Here is an 18,894-nt window from a genome sequence, read left to right on the forward strand (position 1 = left end):
ACTCTGTGGCGCTGGATGGGTTGGTGGCAAGGGACGTATTGGCATCGATGGCTGAGGCAGAACTTCTGATGGAGGGATGCGGAACGGTGTTTCTCTTCCCGATGATGCTGCCAGCAGGGAAGGCATTGGAGCCATCGGTGGAAAAGTGGCCATAAGCACTTCCATCCTGGATAGCAGTGGTGCCAGCGCTGCCGGAATCGGGTTGATGATCAGTTCCACAGGCGGTGCCGGTGGAACCTGAAGACATTCAAATCGCCTTGTCGATAGCCTCCTGAACCATCCGGTCCAGTTCTTCTCAGAGACCTGGAGCAAGCAGCCCCGGCTCCGGAACAGAAGGAGGCAGCAGAAGCATAGGCGAGGGACCACAGTTAAAGGTGGCGTCACGGCTCCAGATCCCCAATCGGGTGAGGGTTGCCTCAGTGACCCGGTCGCAGGAATGGTCGGTGCCTTTCCTGGACGGAGTTTCTTCAACAGCGGCTCGGACGATGGCAAGGTTGATGATTTCGCTCCCTCGATGGTCAGAGTCTTATGGTGTCAATGGTGATGTTTCTCCATGCGATCCCCTCTATCCTGAGGGGGAGTAGATGGTGTCGATGGCCGAAAAGTCGTCGATGCCGGTGCGAAGTTGACAGTGCCGGTTCTGACGACGTCGATGCAATGGACAGAGTCGATGTTTGAGCACGGAAGAGAAGTTCCATCTTCTCCATTCTGGCCTTGCGACCTTTCAGTGTCATTAGGGCACATTTGGTGCAGGTCAAGACATCGTGCTTGCGTCCTAGACACATTACACAGACTTTATGGGGGTCTGTGATAGACATGGTACGGGTACAGTCCGGGCACCGATGAAACACCGACGCCATGGCAAAAAATCAAGCCATGGTACAGTCGACAGCCAGTAGGCCATGAGGGCCAAACTAGACGGTAATAGACGGGAAATGGGTAAAAACTTACCAGAATACCGTGGACTGAGAAAAGTTAGAGGGACGGACCCCTGTGGGGCAATTTAACTTTTAGTAATTCCGTGAGGAAAATTCCTGTCAGGAATCTCTTCAGAGCTCCTTTACCACGAGGCTACTGCTGAGCGGAAAAAAGAAGACTGAAGGGGGACCCCTGCTGGCTGCAGGGTTGGTGCCATGCTGGGCATGCCCAGTAGGGGCCAGTCAAAGTTCTGGAAACTTTGACAGAAGTTTTCCATGATTGGGCTCCAACATGTCACCCATATGTGAGGACTACCATCCTGCTTGTCCTGTGAGATCACCTGTTACAGGTAAGCAACTCTACTTTCTCACAGGACAAGCAGGATGGTAGTCCTCACATATGGGCGAGTAGCGAGCTGAGGATGCCCGAGCAATGCACCCAAAGACGTGCAAACAGGCACAACAACAAGGGCGAATTTGGGCAGGAGGGCATCCTGAAAACCCTGAATAGGAGAATAAGTTGCATAGAATAAGACTGGCCAAAAAGAGAATCCTGCCGACCAGCCTTATCTAAGAAATAATGGGCTGCGAAGGTATGGAGAGAGCTCCAGGTCACAGCCTTACAAAAATCAACAAGTGGCACAGACCGAAGGTGAGCCACTGAGGTTGCCACGGCCCAAACAGAGTGAGCTTTCACTCGGTCTTGTAGCGGAATGCCTGCTTGCTGGTAGCAAAAAGAGATACAGTCTGCCAACCAGGAGTAAAGGGTCTGTTTTCCCACTGGATTTCCAAATTTGATGTTATCGAAAGAAACATAATTAAGTGGACTTTCTGTGGGCTGACGTGCGCTCTAGATAAAAGGCTAGGTCAGGTTTGCAGTCCAGGGAATGTAGAGCCTTTTCTCCTGGGTTTGAATGGGACCTTGGGAAGAAAGTAGCTAAGATGATGGATTCATTAAGATGAAATTTCGATACTACCTTTGGTAAAAACTTAGGGTGTGTCAGCCACCATCTGAGCCTCTTTGACTAAGAGTTCAGGCATCTCCTCTACTGACTTCCAAGCCAATGAGCTAAGTTTTTCCAAAAATGTCTTGCTAGTTCATTTGTCATGTTTGAGAAATGCAAGAATTGGACATTACTTATAACCAATTGAATAGGACACGAAATTCTTTCACAGAAGCATAAAAAAATATATCATATACAAGACCTATGATTATATCCAATGGTATACACAATTGCTCAGCCAAATGGCATTAAGTATGCCTTTCTATGAGGTCTGTAAATGAACCAAAAATTCAGTATCACACGGTGTATTTCTATTATAACCTTTGGGTCATTAGCTAATTGCACTGTTTATTTGATCTTCACTTATTTTTTGCCACATATCATGATTTGTTTGTATTAAATTTTGATTACAATATTTTAAAAAGCTTTTTCATGTTCCTTAGACATGCCTGGATACAATTTTTTTTTTTTGACTGTAGCTTATCTGGGTAGATCCAACAGTTCCAAAAAACTATATTGCATTTTGAGTCAATTGTTTTACTGGGCACAGTATTTGTAGGAAAAAAGGGGATTTTAACCAATATAGTGTGCAGATATGAAGTCTAACAGCATAAGCAGTCAAACTGAACGTTTACAAAGCAAACTGTCAGAGAAACACTGCAGTAGCTAAAATATCACAATACTAATAAAAGTGAAAAAAGAAAAAGGAAAATTGGTAGGAATGTGTTTTATAAGGCTAAAAAAGTATTTTAAGACCAATTTTTTAAGGACTACTAAGGTCCCTTGCTGAAAACATACCAACTCCCAAAAGCCTGACGCTTAATTCACTAACTAAAGCTATCTGTATCCAATTACTATTAAGTTTTTTTTTTAGAAACATATTTGTGTCACCTAACTTGGTACCCGCTTTCTACCATATTAATAGAAAGTGTAAACAATCTTGATTTAACATTAGATCCTAAATATCAGAGTCCTATCTCCCCTCATACTGTTGAGTTAGCACAGGATGTTCCGTTTTTTTTTTTTTTTTTTTTAAAGTTTGTATCACAAGAAAGCAGCTAGCCAGCATGTCAATTCAATATTTACAGTTTAACTATGGAAAAGACTTAGAAAAGAGAGGCTTTAAAACAAACGGCATGTGGTAGAAAATGAGCCAGATGGTGATACAGAGGGCTAAAGTACTATCTGTTAGTTTGAAAAATGCAAGTACTGTAATTTATTTGCTTTGGAAATGATTTAATAAATCATGTACAATACCAAACCCTCTTTTTAAGAGCCTGGCATAGAATTAATTCAGGTCATTTGAAATTAGTAACTGAATAAGTTTTACTTAACATGAGTGGCAATTTTAGATGCTTAAATTTAAATACTTTGTCCAGTTTTTATTATCTTTCCTGAGAATACTATAGCATAACTTTTAGAAATATTTTGTGCGCGCAAACAAAGCAAATTTTCATTTGTGTTTACCATTCTCATTGCTATAGTTCATCAGCATGCCACAAAAGACAGTCATGAGCTTCTGATTGGCTGGATCTGTTACAGTGCACCGTGACCTTAAATGGCCAACTACAATTTGTGCACCACCCGCATGGTCAACTGCATTCCTGCCCTCATCTGGAAAACAAAGAGTTAAATTAAAAAAAAAAAAAATCCGAACATAATCTATAAGATTGTCAAACAAGCATGATAATTCCGAAAAAAAAAAAGATTTTAACCTGCACTGTGTTGCTGGACAAGCATACAATGGATGACAGAGAAGCCAATGTAATAAGCAAAATATTAAACTGTGCAATGAAATTCAGTATATAGTTTAATGCACACACTAACAACTTATTTTTAATTCCTGATGCAGTAAACTAATGATATGATAAATGCATGGAGAGTTAAAAATGTGCAAACATCCAAAAATGTAATGAAATTGTTTACTGTGCATAAAATCATGATTTATATACATAAACCATGACTTATGTGCAGAAAATATAGGTTATGTGAACATGTTTGCTGTGCATAAAATGACCTGCATGCACAACAAATGCTTTCTGTTTTCAAATTTTATGCAGAGAAAATATACTGCATGAGCACAAAGCATGTTTTCCGCGAATAAAATCTGACTACATGTTCTGGCACCAGAACTCCAGCTTCTGCCTACAGACTAACATTCGCCCTGGAAACTTTACCCTACAGTAGGAGTTGTTTCCAGCACTAAGAAAACATGAGTTAATCCAGTGCACCTCTCCATCAGCTCGATACAGTAAAGTGGGGCCGCGGTTACCCCGCTCCTAACCCGCTTTCTACTCACTTTCCGGCCGCGTTAGCCCTTCCTGCGATACACTATCCCCTTTAACCCATCCTTACCGCCTCTTTAAATCTCCGGGTAACGCCTTCCGCACGCGGCATGTATTATCAGACGTAAACGATTGAATTAGCTATTCCCTCCCATACAGTAACGCGCGCCCCGACTATCGCTATTTTACCCTGCCATTTTGCCCCGTGTTTAACCTGCTAACTTACCGCCTACCCTTACTCCTGCGTTAGAGGCAGGAGTAATGGTAGACGACAAACTTTCTCCCAAAAGGAAACCTCTAAAAACCTAAAATCCCCTCCTCCCGAAGCGACTCGACATTACTTTCTGTTTTCTTACCTTTTGTTGCTTTTCAGCCTCTTCCCTTCTCTGCCGCCCTCCGGAGGGGGCGGCGGCGAAAGCGGCTCGCAGCGTTCCCCCCGCGCAGGTCCCGGTTCTCCTGGCTCGGCGTGAAGTGCCCTCTCCGGCACGAGCGAAGTGAAGCCTTCTTTCGTTGGCCTGAGCGCCCGTCGATTTGGGCGCTCCGGCCAATGAAAGCACATAGACGGGCACGCGTGCCGGTCTCGGTGCTTTCATTGGCCGGAGCGCCCAAATTGACTGGTGCGCCGGCCAACGAAAGAAGGCTTCACTTCGCTCGTGCCGGAGAGGGCACTTCACGCCGAGCCAAGAGAACCGGGACCTGCGTGGGGGGGGTGGGGGGGGGAGGAATGCTGCAAGCCGGATGGTGCCCTAGCTGTTGTACTGCTGTTGCCGAGCCAGGAGAACCGGGACCTACGCGGGGGGAGGGGTGGGGGGGACTGCTGCGAGCCGCTTTCGCCGCCGGCTGCCCCCTCCGGAGGGCGGCAGAGAAGGGAAGGGGCTGAAAAGCAACAAAAGGTAAGTTGGCACATGTCGAGCCGCTTCGGGAGGAGGGGATTTTCGGTTTTTAGGTTTTCCTGGGTTAAAGTTGGGATCCACTTCCTGGTGCCTGTCATTTCAAATGTCATTTGAAATGACAGGTACCAGCGCACCCAGGATACTGTATAGGCGCTGTATTAAGCTGTATTAAGTAAAATGGGTTGCGCGGGCCTAACGCTTCCCCTAACGCTTTGCATACGCGGCTTGCATTTGCAAGCAATTTAAATAGAGTATCGAGCGGTATGTGATCAGAACAGTGCGTGGGGCAAACGAGGGTGCGCCCGGCACTGCCGCACTCTAACGCGGCCTTACTGTATCGACCCGCATGTTTGGAGGGAGGGGGTTGGTAAATAGCTAATTAGCATGGGAGGGTCTAGCCTGTATGCCCATTGTTGCACACACATTGGGGCCGATGCAAAAGTGTGCTCAGCAGAGCACACTGTATAACCTGCAGTCTGACGCGAGTTAAATAGGCGCTAATCCACCCCCTAATGCAACAGGGGGATTAGTGCCTATTAACATGCATCCAAGGTGGAGTGAATGAGATGGTGCTCATCTCATGCAAATGCAAAATAAATATGCATCTCAGACTCCCATTTATCGCTCAGCAGTCGTTAATAGCTGAGCGTATTGAAAAACAGCATTGAAGACAGATGCCGATACGCTCGGCATCTATTTTCATAAGCGGCAGACCGCCAGTAACCATGGGGTCGCGTTACCAAGGAGGCACTAAGGTCGCGCAAGCGACCCTAGTGCCTCCTTGCTAGCACGACCCCCTAATTTGTTTATAGCATGGCACCCCCCCTTTGCGGGTGCCATGCACACATTAAGAAAACGGGCACTCAAAAGTCAGCACCCGCTTTCCGTGTTTATTACAGCATCGACCCAATTGTTTGCAAAATTCCTTGCTGCATTAGCAGTAAGTTTGTGCACAAAAAATGTGGACACAACTGCAAGTTAAACCATGCGCTAGAATTAGAAAGTATGCCTGTGGAAAAAAACCCAAACAAACCCAAAAAAACTTAGATCTATATTACTGCTGGACTTGAATGTATATTGTGCCTAAGGACTGGGAATTCCACATATAGCAAACACACTGATAGCATTGCAGGAATAATTTCCTAATTTAGCAAATAGAAAGGGATGCTTTTATTTTCTTTAAAGAACAGTTGTACTCTCGATAATGTATCCAGACATTAAATATCTGACATACATAAATGATTTTAGAAAACCAAAAATAGTGTTTCATCCATAAAAACTCAAATTCATGTAATGAGATTAAGCAAAAACAAATTGGTTTTAAGTAAATTCTCAGCAGATCTTGAAAAGGGGACGTAATAAGAGGGCAACAGATTAGCAAACTGATCATATTAAATTAAAAAGGTAAAAGTGGTTTAAGAAGGATCTCAACTGATTATATAATTTGCTTCGTGCAAAGGTCAAAATGACTCATTTATTCACTGCAGTGATTTATTCCTTTAGGACGTGCGTGTATATAATCAAATGTGGCAAGAACTTGAACTGTCATTATATTTTCCCTTCACATAAATACTGGTTTAGGGAGGTAAAGCTTTTTAGCAGCCATAGTGGGGGAAGCAGAAATAAACCAGGTTTTTAGAAAGGTAATGTGTATATTGCAAAACTGCAATTTGAATATCATTCCACCCCTCCCAAGAGTAGGCAGAAGTACACGCACCGTTTCACAGCACTGTGTATTTTCATAGCAGTAAGAAAAAAAAAAAAAGTGGGTTAGGTCTGGGGAGGGAAAGTAAATGAGGGATTTTATTTTGAAATCCCTGTGTGTATGTTCACCTGTTTCAAAGCGTAAAGCACTTAGATATAAGAGAACCTAGGCACACTTGCTGATCTGTATTTTTAAAAAGAAACAAAGAACACTGTGGGGCATATCCTTTTTAAAAATCTGTCTGCAGGCCTTGGGCAGGAGGCATATAATAAAGCAGTCTCATCACCATGTCATGCAAACTGAAGCCCAAGACTGGATAAACAATGAGTTGTAAGGTGTATGGGCTTTTTTCCCCCATTTTATATAAATTGCATATAATCTAATATGGATTATTATTTTCCTCCCTGGAAATTGGAGAAAGCAAATGTTGCTTACCTGTAACAGGTGTTCTCACAGGACAGCAGGATGTTAGTCCTCACAAATGGGTGACATCACAGGATGGAGCCCTGTACGGGAAAACTGTCAAAGTTTCCACAAAACTTTGACTGACACTGGCACACTGAGCATGCTCAGCCTGCAATTATCCCTGTGAGCCACAGGTGTCTCCCTCAGTCTAGTCGTATAGCTAAAAGCGCAAGCGAAACTAAAATAAACGTGAGAAGGTAGATTGGTTACTGGTGTGATAGATTGAGAAGTATGGGAAGCATACTGGTCTTGGTCAGGGCGAGGGTTAGCGGAATAGTGAACCCCATCCCGGTTCAACATTAGAAGAGTGCTGGCTATGAGAGGCAGCAGAAGAGATATATTTAAGAGGCCCTTGATGGAAGAAAGGCATCTATGGGAACGCACTGGAAACATGTGCAGGGAGTAGAATCTGTGCACCGTATGGTTCGATTCAGACGCAGAGGGCAAGTTCGGTTGACCTCAGCGTTAGAAGATTTTTCTCTTTACACATGTAGTCAGAGACCATTCGAGAGGATAGAACCTACATGGAGAAGGTCTGCTAGTGCGTTCAGAAAATCTCTTAGATGAGTGGCCCGAGGATGCATGAAGTGAGCAAGGGCCAAGGATAGAGCTGCGCAGCTTGTCAGCAGGGCAGCTAAGGTAATGCGTGCTTGTGTGTTAGAAAGCACATTGTCCCTATGCTGTCTGTCTGTATGCACAAAGGTTTGTTGCAGAGGCAGTACTGGAAGGCATAAGGGTATAACTCATGACTACAAGCTTCAGGAAGTTTATGAGAAAACTGTGCCTGGAGTGGAGACACGCACATAGGGTTGGGAAGCTTTTAGGCGGAACTTTACAACCCTGAGTAATGCGAGCATGAGCAGAATCAGACTAGGTTTTGGTTCTAGATCTGGAATATGGATGAGGGACGAAAGCGGTTGCACAGCTTAGACCCACTAATACTGGAATTTCACTGAATGTAACCCATAGCAGTTTTCTATGAGGAAAGTGCATAGTGAAAAAACCCCATGGCCCGACAATGAAGAATTGAGGGCCTGAGGTAATAGAAGATGCACGCAGGGACATGTAAAAATTTATTAGAATGTCTGCGTGTATGCTGGACAGGAAGATCTTTATGACTGTGGTGTCCAGAAGTGTTGTATAAGGGATTTATGGCAGTGACAGTAATCCCAGTTAGGAAATGTATAGTGAGTCATGAAGAAGTTAGAGCTCCTTGCATGGACTGACTGTAGTTGTGCAGTTGTCCATGCAAGGAAAAGAATTAATGATGTTGCAGTCTGCAGAGAAACAGCATTCACCAATAGTGATTCAATGAAAAACTTTGGCTGCCGAAGCAGATGCCAGCGGCAGAGTTGTTGACTCACCCTAAAGCACTTAGAAAGATTAGGGTAATGTACTTACTGCAATCTGGAAGCATGGAAATGAGAGTTACTATTTTACCTGTGACTTCTGAAGGAAGTTGGTACTTCTGAGGTCCAGGATGCGCGGAGAGTAACTACTTTCTTTTGAAAGAAAGAATAGTGTAATTAAAACTCCCCGACCCCCCTCCCTTCCCCCCTATGCGCTTCGTAGCGCTTGGGGGAGTGTACCGGGACTTTGGTACAAGGTGGGGTGGCCGCTCTGATATCCTGCCAGATGGGAGACCGGGGGGTGTCCCAGTGGAGGGGCTGAAGTAATCTGGATATCATGTAAGCTCCCACAGGAGTGTGAGCGGTAAAGTCGTACCCGCATTTCTGTGTGCTGTACAAGGCGACACTAAGACCTGACATCAGGCTTCAAGGTGGACTTGTACTTGAGGCAATATTTGCTGAAGCTTGTGTTTAGCAGATCAGCGAACGCACCTGAACCTTGGTTTTGAAGCAGGAACCAGAGGACAGAGCATTAATCAGTACAGAGCCTCATTGCTGGAAAGGGGAGGAAGCCCTGACGCAATCCCAAAGAAATGATAGAGGGTTTCTCTTGGTATTGTGGCTAACATAGCTAGCATAGCGATATGTGACTAATACAGTTCTTGAAAGGCACATGACCCAGAACTTTTCGAACCATGTGGTCCGAATTAGAGAACACATCTCAAAGGGAATGCCACAGAAGCGGGTACTTACTATCCGATGTGGATCGCCGCAGGACAAGCCGGTGAAGATTGCTGGCTCCGATCTCCGGAGTTCTCGAGGGGTAGGCCGTGGACTTAAACGTCCGCTTCACTCTGAAACCTAGTATGGTGGCACAGGTACAGAGGAGACAGGCCGGGCGTGATTGGCATTTCGACTGCTATTGAAAACAGAGGGCCAGAATCCCGCACCACTTGACGGTGGGGCACGCCAGGAACAGGGGAGCCGATTAACTTGCTCATGATCCCCTCCCTCGTCGCAGTGGCTCGATGTGTCGTGATGCCAATGCAGAATCCGTCAGACCTCAATCCGGTGTTTCTGGATCACCCAGGGCTGCCAACACTGAACGGATCAGTGCTGATGGCAGTGGTGATATTGCTCTGCCCGAGCATTGTCCAGCATCAAGAAGGATAGCACCGATGTGCTGGATGGTGTCAGCGGCGGACGATCACTGTGTCTGTTACGATGGGTGCCACGGTGCTCGGCCTGGTCTTTCCCCAGCGCCGAGATGGAAGCCCTCACTGTCCTGGATGGCAATCGATGACAGATTGTCAGTACGCCTGCTCTGCTAATAAGGGGCTTGAAAAAGAACCCAAAGCATGGAGCATTGTATGCAGGCGAGGGCATTACGTGGCAGTGCTATGGCGGTATTGATGGTATCTATGGCAGCCGAAGCGGCCTCGAGGGCATCGTCAAAATTGGATATAAAAAAATGTCAACGACTCGGCCAGAGTAATGATGCCAGTGAAGGAGCACTGACAGCATCGGCATCTATGGGAACAATGTGGCATCGAATAGTCGAGAAAAACATCGTCATTATCAAAGAGATACCAGCATCAACGGAGTCTGTGACCGCATCGATAGGAACGAAGACACCGATGGGAACGACATGGGTGTTGAGGGCATCGATGTATGGGGCGGGCGACGACATCCTCAGTGGCATAGCCACGGGCATCGACAGTATGGCCATAGACGTTGACGGTATCGATTGGACAGACTCGGGTAGCAAATGTGTGTGTGGAATCGGCCCCGGACCTCGATGGAAAGGCTCTGGACATCGTTGGCATCCATAATTTAAGGGATGGCATCCAGGAAAGTGACCCTGGCACTGATGGCATCAACCCGAGTATGGATGGCAGCGACGAGACAAGGTGTGCGTCGAGGGCATTCACCCGGGAAAGGCGGCACCGAAGGAGCCCAAGGAAAAAACAGCGCGAAGGAGTAAAAAACCTGGCAGCACTGATAAAATCGATGCAGGAGGATGGCATCAGGGTACTGCGGGGGAGGGGTACTGATGGCACCTAAAAATCCAGGGCGGTCTGAGGAGGGGTACCTACGGTAGTGATGGGGCATCAACTGCGCGAGGGTACTGGGGAACAAAGGACCCGAAACTAAAGGGGCCCTGGCGGTAATGGAAACTGTTGAAGTCCCTGTCCCACTAGCGCTAATAACCAAGCAGAGTGTCACAGAGAGACACTCGCAGGCTATGTGTAGCTAACTGAAAAAATAGGGAGAGGGAAGGCCTCAGTTGGTTAGCAGGCCAGAAGGTGACAGGAACCGACCGAAAAAATTAGTCAAAGTACTCACCGAGCGTCGTAAAAACACACATGGAGGGAGACCCATGCAGGGAAAAGTGTCTATTGAAGTAAAGTGTTTCCATGAGGAAAAAGTTAAAATTTCCTCACAGAGCTCCAACAGCTATGCTTACTGCAGAGCGGAAAAAAGAAGACTGAGGGAGACACCTGTGGCTCACAGGGATAATTGCAGGCTGAGCATGCTCAGTGCACTCAGTGTGCCAGTGTCAGTCAAAGCTTTGTGGAAACTTTGACAGAAGTTTTCCGTACAGGGCTCCATCCTGTGATATCACCCATTTGTGAGGATTACCATCCTGCTTGTCCTGTGAGAAATTACTTACCTGATAATTTCATTTTCCTTAGTGTAGACAGATGAACTCAGGACCAATGGGTATAGTGTACTCCTGATAGCAGTTGGAGACGGATCAGATTTCAATCTGTCAGTCCTAGTATATTTACCCCTGCAGGAAGTGCAGCTCTCCAGTATTCTCCTCGAAAAGCAATTGTGGATATATGTATGACTGCATAATTTGAATAACTTGATTAACTTTATAACTTGGTTAACTTAATTTGAACTGGTTGAATTGGTTATAGCTGGAGACCACCAGTGCCCTCAACAGAGAAATGTCGACATCCGGTAGGATAGGTGTTCTATTTGGAGAAAAGCATGGCTTACCCATGAATCGCTCGATGTCTGTGATGTCACTCGAGTATTCCATGACTAATGGCAGCCGTGGGTGGTATGCTGAGTCCATCTGTCTACACTAAGGAAAACGAAATTATCAGGTAAGTAATTTCTCCATTTCCTAGCGTTTGGCAGATGGACTCAGGACCAATGGGATATATAAAAGCTACTCCCAAACCGGGTGGGAGGCTGCCTGTGACCCACTTAGTACTGCCCTTGCAAATGCTGTGTCCTCTCGAGCCTGAACATCCAAGCGGTAAAACCTGGAGAAGGTGTGGATGGAGGACCATGTTGCCACCTGACAGATCTCGGCGGGTGACATCATCTTGGTTTCCGCCCAGGACACTGCCTGGGCTCTTGTGGAATGGGCCTTGACTTGTAAAGGCTGTGGCTTGCCTGCTTCTACGTAGGCCGCCTTGATGACTTTTTTGATCCTGCGGGCTATGGTTGCTCGCGAGGCCGCTTCCCCTTGCTTCTTCCCGGTGTGGAGGACGAATAAATGGTCCGTCTTTCGTACGGGTTCCGACCTATCCAGGTATCGGCCTAGGAGTCTGCCAACGTTGAGATGGTGTAGACTACGAGACTCTTCCGAATTCTTATGCTCATCTGGCGATGGTAGCGAGATGGTTTGGTTGAGATGGAAGTGAGACACCACATTGGGGAGGAATGACTGAACTGTGTGTAACTGGATGATTCCCGCGGTGAATCTGAGGAATGGCTCCTGGCAGCAGTGCTTGTAGCTCGGAGATACGACGGGCCGAACAGACTGCCACCAGGAAGGGCTGTCTTCAATGTTACTAGTTGGAGAGACAAGCCGTGAAGAGGTCTGAAAGAGGTTCCTGCTAAGAAATTTAGGACTAGGTTGAGGTTCCAAAGAGGCAAAGGCCACTTTAGGGGTGGTCGGATCTGCTTGACTCCTTTCAGAAAGCGGGAGACATCCGGGTGAGATGCTATGCTGCCACTCTCACTCTTGGTTCCGTAGCATGACAATGCGGCCACCTGTACCTTGATGGAGTTGAGAGACAATCCCTTCTGTAGTCCGTTCTGCAGGAATTCCAAAATCGCAGTAATTTTGACTGAGCATGGAACGATGTCGCGGTCCTTGCACCAGGCTTCAAATATTCTCCAAATCCTTAAGTATATTAGGGATGTGGAGAACTTGCTTGCTCAGAGTAGGGTGTCAATTATTGCCCCCCCAAGTATCTGCTCTTCCTCAGGTGAGTCCTCTCAATGGCCAGACCATAAGAGAGAATAGAGCTGGATCCTCGTGGAGGATCGGTCCTTGTTGGAGCAGGTCTCTGTGTGGAGGTAGCGGGAGGGGGCTCCCTGATAGCAGTCTTCACATGTCTGTGTACCACGGTCTTCTTGGCCAGTCCGGGGCCACTAGAAGTACTGGTCCCCTGTGGTGTTTTATCTTGTGGATGATTGCACCCAATAGGGGCCACAGCGGGAAGGTGTATAGCAGAGTCTCCCGTGGCCAGGTCTGTACCAGAGTATCGATTCCCTGGGACTGAGGTTCCACCTGCGGCTGAAGAAGCTGGGCACTTGGGTGTTGGACCGGTTTGCCAGGAGGTCCATGGTTAGTGTTCCCCAATGGTTTACTATCAATTGGAATGCTGTGGTCGAGAGCCTCCATTCTCCTGGGTCTAGACTTCCTCTGCCAAGGTAATCCGCAGCGATGTTGTCTGTTCCCGCGATGTGGATGGCCGAGATTCCTCGAAGGTTCGCTTCCGCCCTTGCCATTAGGGGGTCTATTTCCAGAGACACCTGTTGGCTTCTGGTTCCTCCCTGACGGTTGATGTAGGCCACTGTTGGGGCGTAGTTCGACATGACTGACTGATTTGGCTTGGAGTCTGTGACCAAACCGTAGGCAGGCTAGTCTGACTGCCCGGGCTTCCAGGCGATTGATGTTCCACCCCGAATCTTCTTTGTTCCATTGCCCTTGGGCGGTTAGCTCCTGGCAGTGTGCTCCCCATCCTTGTAGACTGGTGTCCGTGGTGAGCAGGATCCAGGCTGGTGACGATAGTCTCACTCCTTGGCTCAGATGGCCTTCTTGTAGCCACCATCGTAGTTGGGTCTGAACTTTGTCCGGGAGCTGAAAACATACGGTGTAGTTCTGGGACAGTGGATTCCATTGTGATAGTAGTGAGAGCTGTAGGGGTCTCATGTGAGCTCTTGCCCATGGCACTACTTCCAGTGTGGATGCCATGAGGCAGAGGACTTGTAGGTAGTCCCATGCCATGGGGCGAAGCTCGCTCAACAGGGTTCACAACTGGGTCATCAGTTTTGATCTCCTTGCCAGCATCAGGATGACCTTGTCTTGTTTAGTGTCGAACCGGACCCCCAAGTATTCTAGAGATTGGGAAGGCTGCAGACAGATCTAGTTCGTGTTAACCACCCACCCAAGGCTCTCCAGTAGAGTTTTGACTTTGTTGGTCGCCTGGTGGCTTTCCTCTGGGGATTTTGCCCTGATCAGCCAATTGTCTAGATAAGGGTGTACGAGGATGCCTTCTTTCCTCAGTGTTGCTGCCACCACCACTATGATCTTGGTGAACGTCCGGGGTGCTGTGGCTAACCCGAATGGTAGTGCTCGGAACTGGTAGTGACGGTCCAGGATCATGAAGCGTAGAAAACGCTGATGCTCTTGATGGATCGGAATGTGTATTTAGGCTTCCAGGGATGTAAGGAACTCTCCCGGTTGTATCGCCCTTATTACCGAGCGAAGGGTTTCCATGCGGAAGCAAGGAATCTTCAGGTGATGGTTGACCGACTTGAGGTCCAGGATGGGCCTGAACGTTCCCTCTTTCTTGGGAACGATAAAATAGATGGAATAATGTCCAGTATTTATTTGTTGTGGAGGCACCGGTGTTATAGCCTCTAAGGCTAGTAATCTGGTCAGTGTAGCTTCCACTGCCATCCTCTTGGAAGAGTCGTGGCAGGGGGATTCCACAAATTTGTCCGGAGGGAGGTGGTGGAAATCCAGGTAATATCCCTCTCGAATGAATGCTAGGACCCACTTGTCCAAAGTTATCTTGACCAATCTTTGGTAGAATAGGGCAAGTCTTCCCCCTATGGCTTCTTCCTTTGGATGGGTCGGCTGAGTTTCATTGTGGGGTGCGACTGGGGCCGAGCTGGCTCCCCTTTTGTTGTGCTTGTTCCGAAAGGACTGGCTCCTGCCTGCAGGGTGAGCCGCTTGATATGTGCTTCTGTATGGGTTGGAGCGCTGTGATCCTCTGCCCCTGGAAGATCAGGGGAAGGGTTGCTGGTTTCTCTTATTCCTGTCCTCCGGTAGCTGCGGCAGTGCGGGTTCACCCCATTTTATGGCTAGTGTCTAGAGTTCGCTTCCGAACAGGAGGGTTCCCTTGAAGGGCATCCTTGTGAGTCGTTTTGGAAGATGCGTCGGCTGACCAGCTTTGGAGCCAGAGTTGTATTCTGGCTGCCACGGCTGATGACACTCCTCTAGCTGCGGTGCGCACCAGATCAGAAGTGGCATCCGTGAGGAATGATACTGCTGGTTCCAGGGCTTCCCCAGGAGGGTTGTTCTTGGTCTGTGATAAGCAGGCGCGTGTCACCACGGCACAGCAGGCTGCGATCTGTAGAGACATAGCGAAGACATCAAAGGACTGTTTGAGGTTGGATTCTAGACGTCTGTCTTGGGTATCTTTGAGTGCTGCTCCTCCCTCCACTGGGATAGTCATGTGCTTCGAAACCGCGCAGACCATGGCATCCACTTTCGGACATGCCAGGAGGTCTTTGGCAGCTGGGTCCAGAGGGTACATGGCTTCCAGAGCACGCCCACCTTTGAACGTAGTCTCCGGGGCATCCCATTCCAAGTCAATTAGCTGCTGGACGGCTTGTAACAGCGGGAAATGATGGGAGGTCTGATGGAGTCCCTCTAGGAGGGGATTCGTCTTAGGTTCCCCCGAGGCACTTGTGCCCGGGATCGCAAACTCTTTCAAGCTGTGTGTGACCAGGTCTGGAAGCTTGTCTTTGGTGAAGAAGCACCTCATGGTTCAGTGGGGCTCTGTCCCCGGGAGCTCCCCTTCCTCCAGGGTCCGGGGATGTTGAGGTCCTCTGGTGGAGGTTGTGGCCGTATTATTGGAGGCTCCGGTTGCATGTGGACGAAGGTATGCAGGCCTTTGAAGAATTCCACCCAGGAGATAGATGCTGGGTCTAAATTAAGAGGCACTGTGTCCCTGGGGAGCCCTGTTTGAGGGAGGGTCCCGCTGGGAGATGCTAGGTCTGGCGTACTGTTTGAGGAGCTGGAACCCGGTACCGGCTGGGGGGAGGGGGCATGGGCTGGATCCCCCAGGGCCTCCTCGCACTGTATACACAGGTCAGTGGCCTCCTCATGCTGTGCAGCTCTAATGTGGCATGCTGGGCAGAGGCCCTAAGCCTTGATCTTTTCCAGTGGTGCCATGGCTTTGTGCGCGTAAAATACAGTTATGCGCTCCAGTGCATTGAAGTTGTGCACGTAGGATTGGTACGCGCTCATGGAGGTGTGTGCGCTGTTGTGGGCCCACATCAAAGGTATGTGCCCGGCACAGTAAGCACGTGGCTGTGCGCGTCGCTTGTGTGTGCGGTACTTGAGCACTTGACTATGTGCGCACATGGTATTTGTGCGCATGGCTCGCCTCTGTGCGCATGGGTCGGAATGGCGGACAGGGCGGCGAACAGATTAAAATGGTGACGGCGACCATGCGGGCAATATGGCGACCACCTCGGAGAGTCTCCACATGGGAGGACCCTCTGAACAGACCGGGGTCTAGCCCTGCTAGGGCAGATCAACCCGGTGGCACTGGTCCTGGCTGGCGACCTATGCATCTCCTTGAGCTTCGGAGACCGGTCTCCGGCTGCGGGGGGGGGGGGGGGGGGAGGAGAGGGAAAATACCTTCACCGCCGCGCTCAAAGTGGCACCCGCTGCCTCTCAGCCTCACCAGATGTCAGGGGCTAGGTCCCCGCCGAGGGTCGGCCGCCGGACCGAGGCTTACCTCCGAGGGATCGTGGAAATCACCTCAGGAATTCTCAACTGGTGAGGGACCCAATGGGTGTCACCGCAGGAGAGCGGGGCTCGTCTGTAGAGGTAAGATTTCTTGTTTTGGGTTTTTCTTTGTAAATTTACTAACGCTGTGCTAACATGCAGAGTCCCGAACCGCTATGGAGATGGAAAATACTGAAGAGCTGCACTTCCTGCAGGGGTATATGTACTAGGGCTGACGTCAGATTGAAATCTGATCCAACTCCAACTGCTATCAGGAGTACACTATACCCACTGGTCCTGAGTCCATCTGCTACACGCTAGGAAATCCCCCCATTTTGGTGTTTTATTTTGCTGAGCTTATATTATATCATAAAATCATGTTTGGCACCATTTCAGAAAGGACTCCTGATGTCCTCCCTTTTATAAAGTTAAATTGCACAAGGAGTTGTTGGGTTACCAACTCCTCAATACTCCATTTATGTTGTGAAGCTTGGATGGCAACATGGCTAGAGAATTTAACAATATTTCTCTGTGCTGCAGACTGTGGGACAAGTTTCTCAAAAGTTTGATCTAGGGACAAATCTAACTATAACAGTGGTTCCCAAATTTGATTGTTTTGAGGCAATACTGGCACAGGGGTCACTTCGCTGTGGCACACCACCCACTTCCCCATCATCACTCTCTTCCTTTTCTCTCCCCCCTACCGCTTCACATCTTCACCTTCTCCCTTCCCTCTTCCCCCAGCATCATAGTCATGCCTGTTCCCTGGCATCATCTTTTTCCTTATTCTCCCCCCTCTGCCTGCCATCATCACCTTCCCTCTCCCACCATCTCTTCCCTCTTCCTCACTCCCTGGCATCACCATCTTCCCTTTCCTTCTACCCCCCTCCCCTATTCCCTGGCATTATCTTCTCTCCCTCTCCTCACCTTCCCTCTCCCACCACCTCTTCCCCCACACCCTTGCATCATCTTCCTACTCCTACCACTCTCCTGCACCCTCTGGCATCAACCTTCTCTCTCCACTTCCTCACTCCTGACATCACTACCTCCCCTTTCCTTCTACCTCTCTCCCCCACCTTCTAGCATCATCTTCTCTCCCCCTCCTCCCCACCTCTGGCATCATTCCTCTCCCCCACTCCCTGGCATAATCTCCTTCCCACTCTCTCCATCCCTTTTCCCCCACTCCAGGCATCACCACCACCTTTTCCCCACCTTTCACATCATCTTCACCACCACTTTCTCTCCTCCTCACCACCCTGGTATCATCTCCTTCCCTCTACCTCCATTCCTCTCCCTCATCCCTTGGCATCTTCTTCCCTCTCCCTCCATCCCTCTCCCCCATCTGGCATCATCACTACCTTCCACTTCCTCCTCACATTGTCATCATCACCTTCTCTCTCACCCCGACATCTCTTTCCTTCTGCCTTCACCCCTTTCCCTCACCTCCTTGGCATCACCACCTTCCCTCTGCCTCCATCCCCTGGCATCTCCTTCCCTCTCCCTCACCGCTTGGTATCACATTCCCTTTGTATCCACCCCTCTCTCCATCCCCTGGCATCATCTCCTTCCCTCTTCTTCCACCACTCAACCTCACCCCCTAGCATCATCAATTTCCCTCTCCATCCATTGGCATCATCACTTTCTCTTCCCTCTCCCTTCACTCCCCATGCCAATTACCTTCTGTTCCCTTTCCCTTCAGCCCTGAAATCACTTGTCCTCTCTCTCACTTCCTGGCATTATTGTCTTCCCTGTCCACTACTCTTCCCCAGTGACATCAATCTTCTGTTTTCCCCACACTCTAGCATCACCTTCCCTCAACCTCACACCTGGCATCATCACTTTCTCTCTCCTTCCACCTTTCCTCCTCACTCCCCTAAATCATCATCTTCCCTTCCCTCCCCCCCCCCCCCCCCCCACACACACACACAGTGTGGCACATTCATCTGTCCTTTTCCCTATTCCATCCCCAATCACTGAACAGCCAAAGTCTGGGATCAGGCTTACCAAGTTCTGCTTCTTCCTCCTTTGCCAGCCTCCCTCTGCAATCTGAAATGCACAGGGCCAGCAGATCTCACAAGCCTACAGAGCCCCATGCAGATTCTTTTGTACAGGAGAGCCAGCAGAGGGTAAGCAGGAGCAGCTGCTGCTAAGCACTACTCTCCAACAACCCCTGTTGGCAGCAGGACATCCTGCAGGCCAGGAGAGAAATAGGAAATGAGACTGCAGCTGTGGGCATACTGGCTGGGAAACGCTGAACTATAAAAGAGGCAAGATGCC

At 48.7% G+C, this 18,894-nt stretch overlaps 1 protein-coding gene across 7 annotated transcripts in view; it reads right to left on the reverse strand.

Annotated features, from left to right (window-relative positions):
* The window catches only part of RAP1GDS1 (Rap1 GTPase-GDP dissociation stimulator 1), a 225,233-nt gene that overhangs the window by 102,739 nt on the left and 103,600 nt on the right, over positions 1 to 18,894 (reverse strand). For 6 of the 7 annotated variants that reach the window (XM_029597452.1, XM_029597458.1, XM_029597461.1 and 3 more), the window contains one exon: positions 3,389 to 3,535. The exons of the other annotated variant lie outside the window; for it this stretch is intronic. In XM_029597452.1, the coding sequence (XP_029453312.1) occupies positions 3,389 to 3,535 (147 nt within the window). The remainder of the gene's footprint in view (positions 1 to 3,388; positions 3,536 to 18,894) is intronic. 7 annotated transcript variants of the gene reach the window in all.

Source organism: Rhinatrema bivittatum, chromosome 1 (assembly GCF_901001135.1).
Source record: "Rhinatrema bivittatum chromosome 1, aRhiBiv1.1, whole genome shotgun sequence".
Classification (NCBI taxonomy): Eukaryota; Metazoa; Chordata; class Amphibia; order Gymnophiona; family Rhinatrematidae; genus Rhinatrema; species Rhinatrema bivittatum.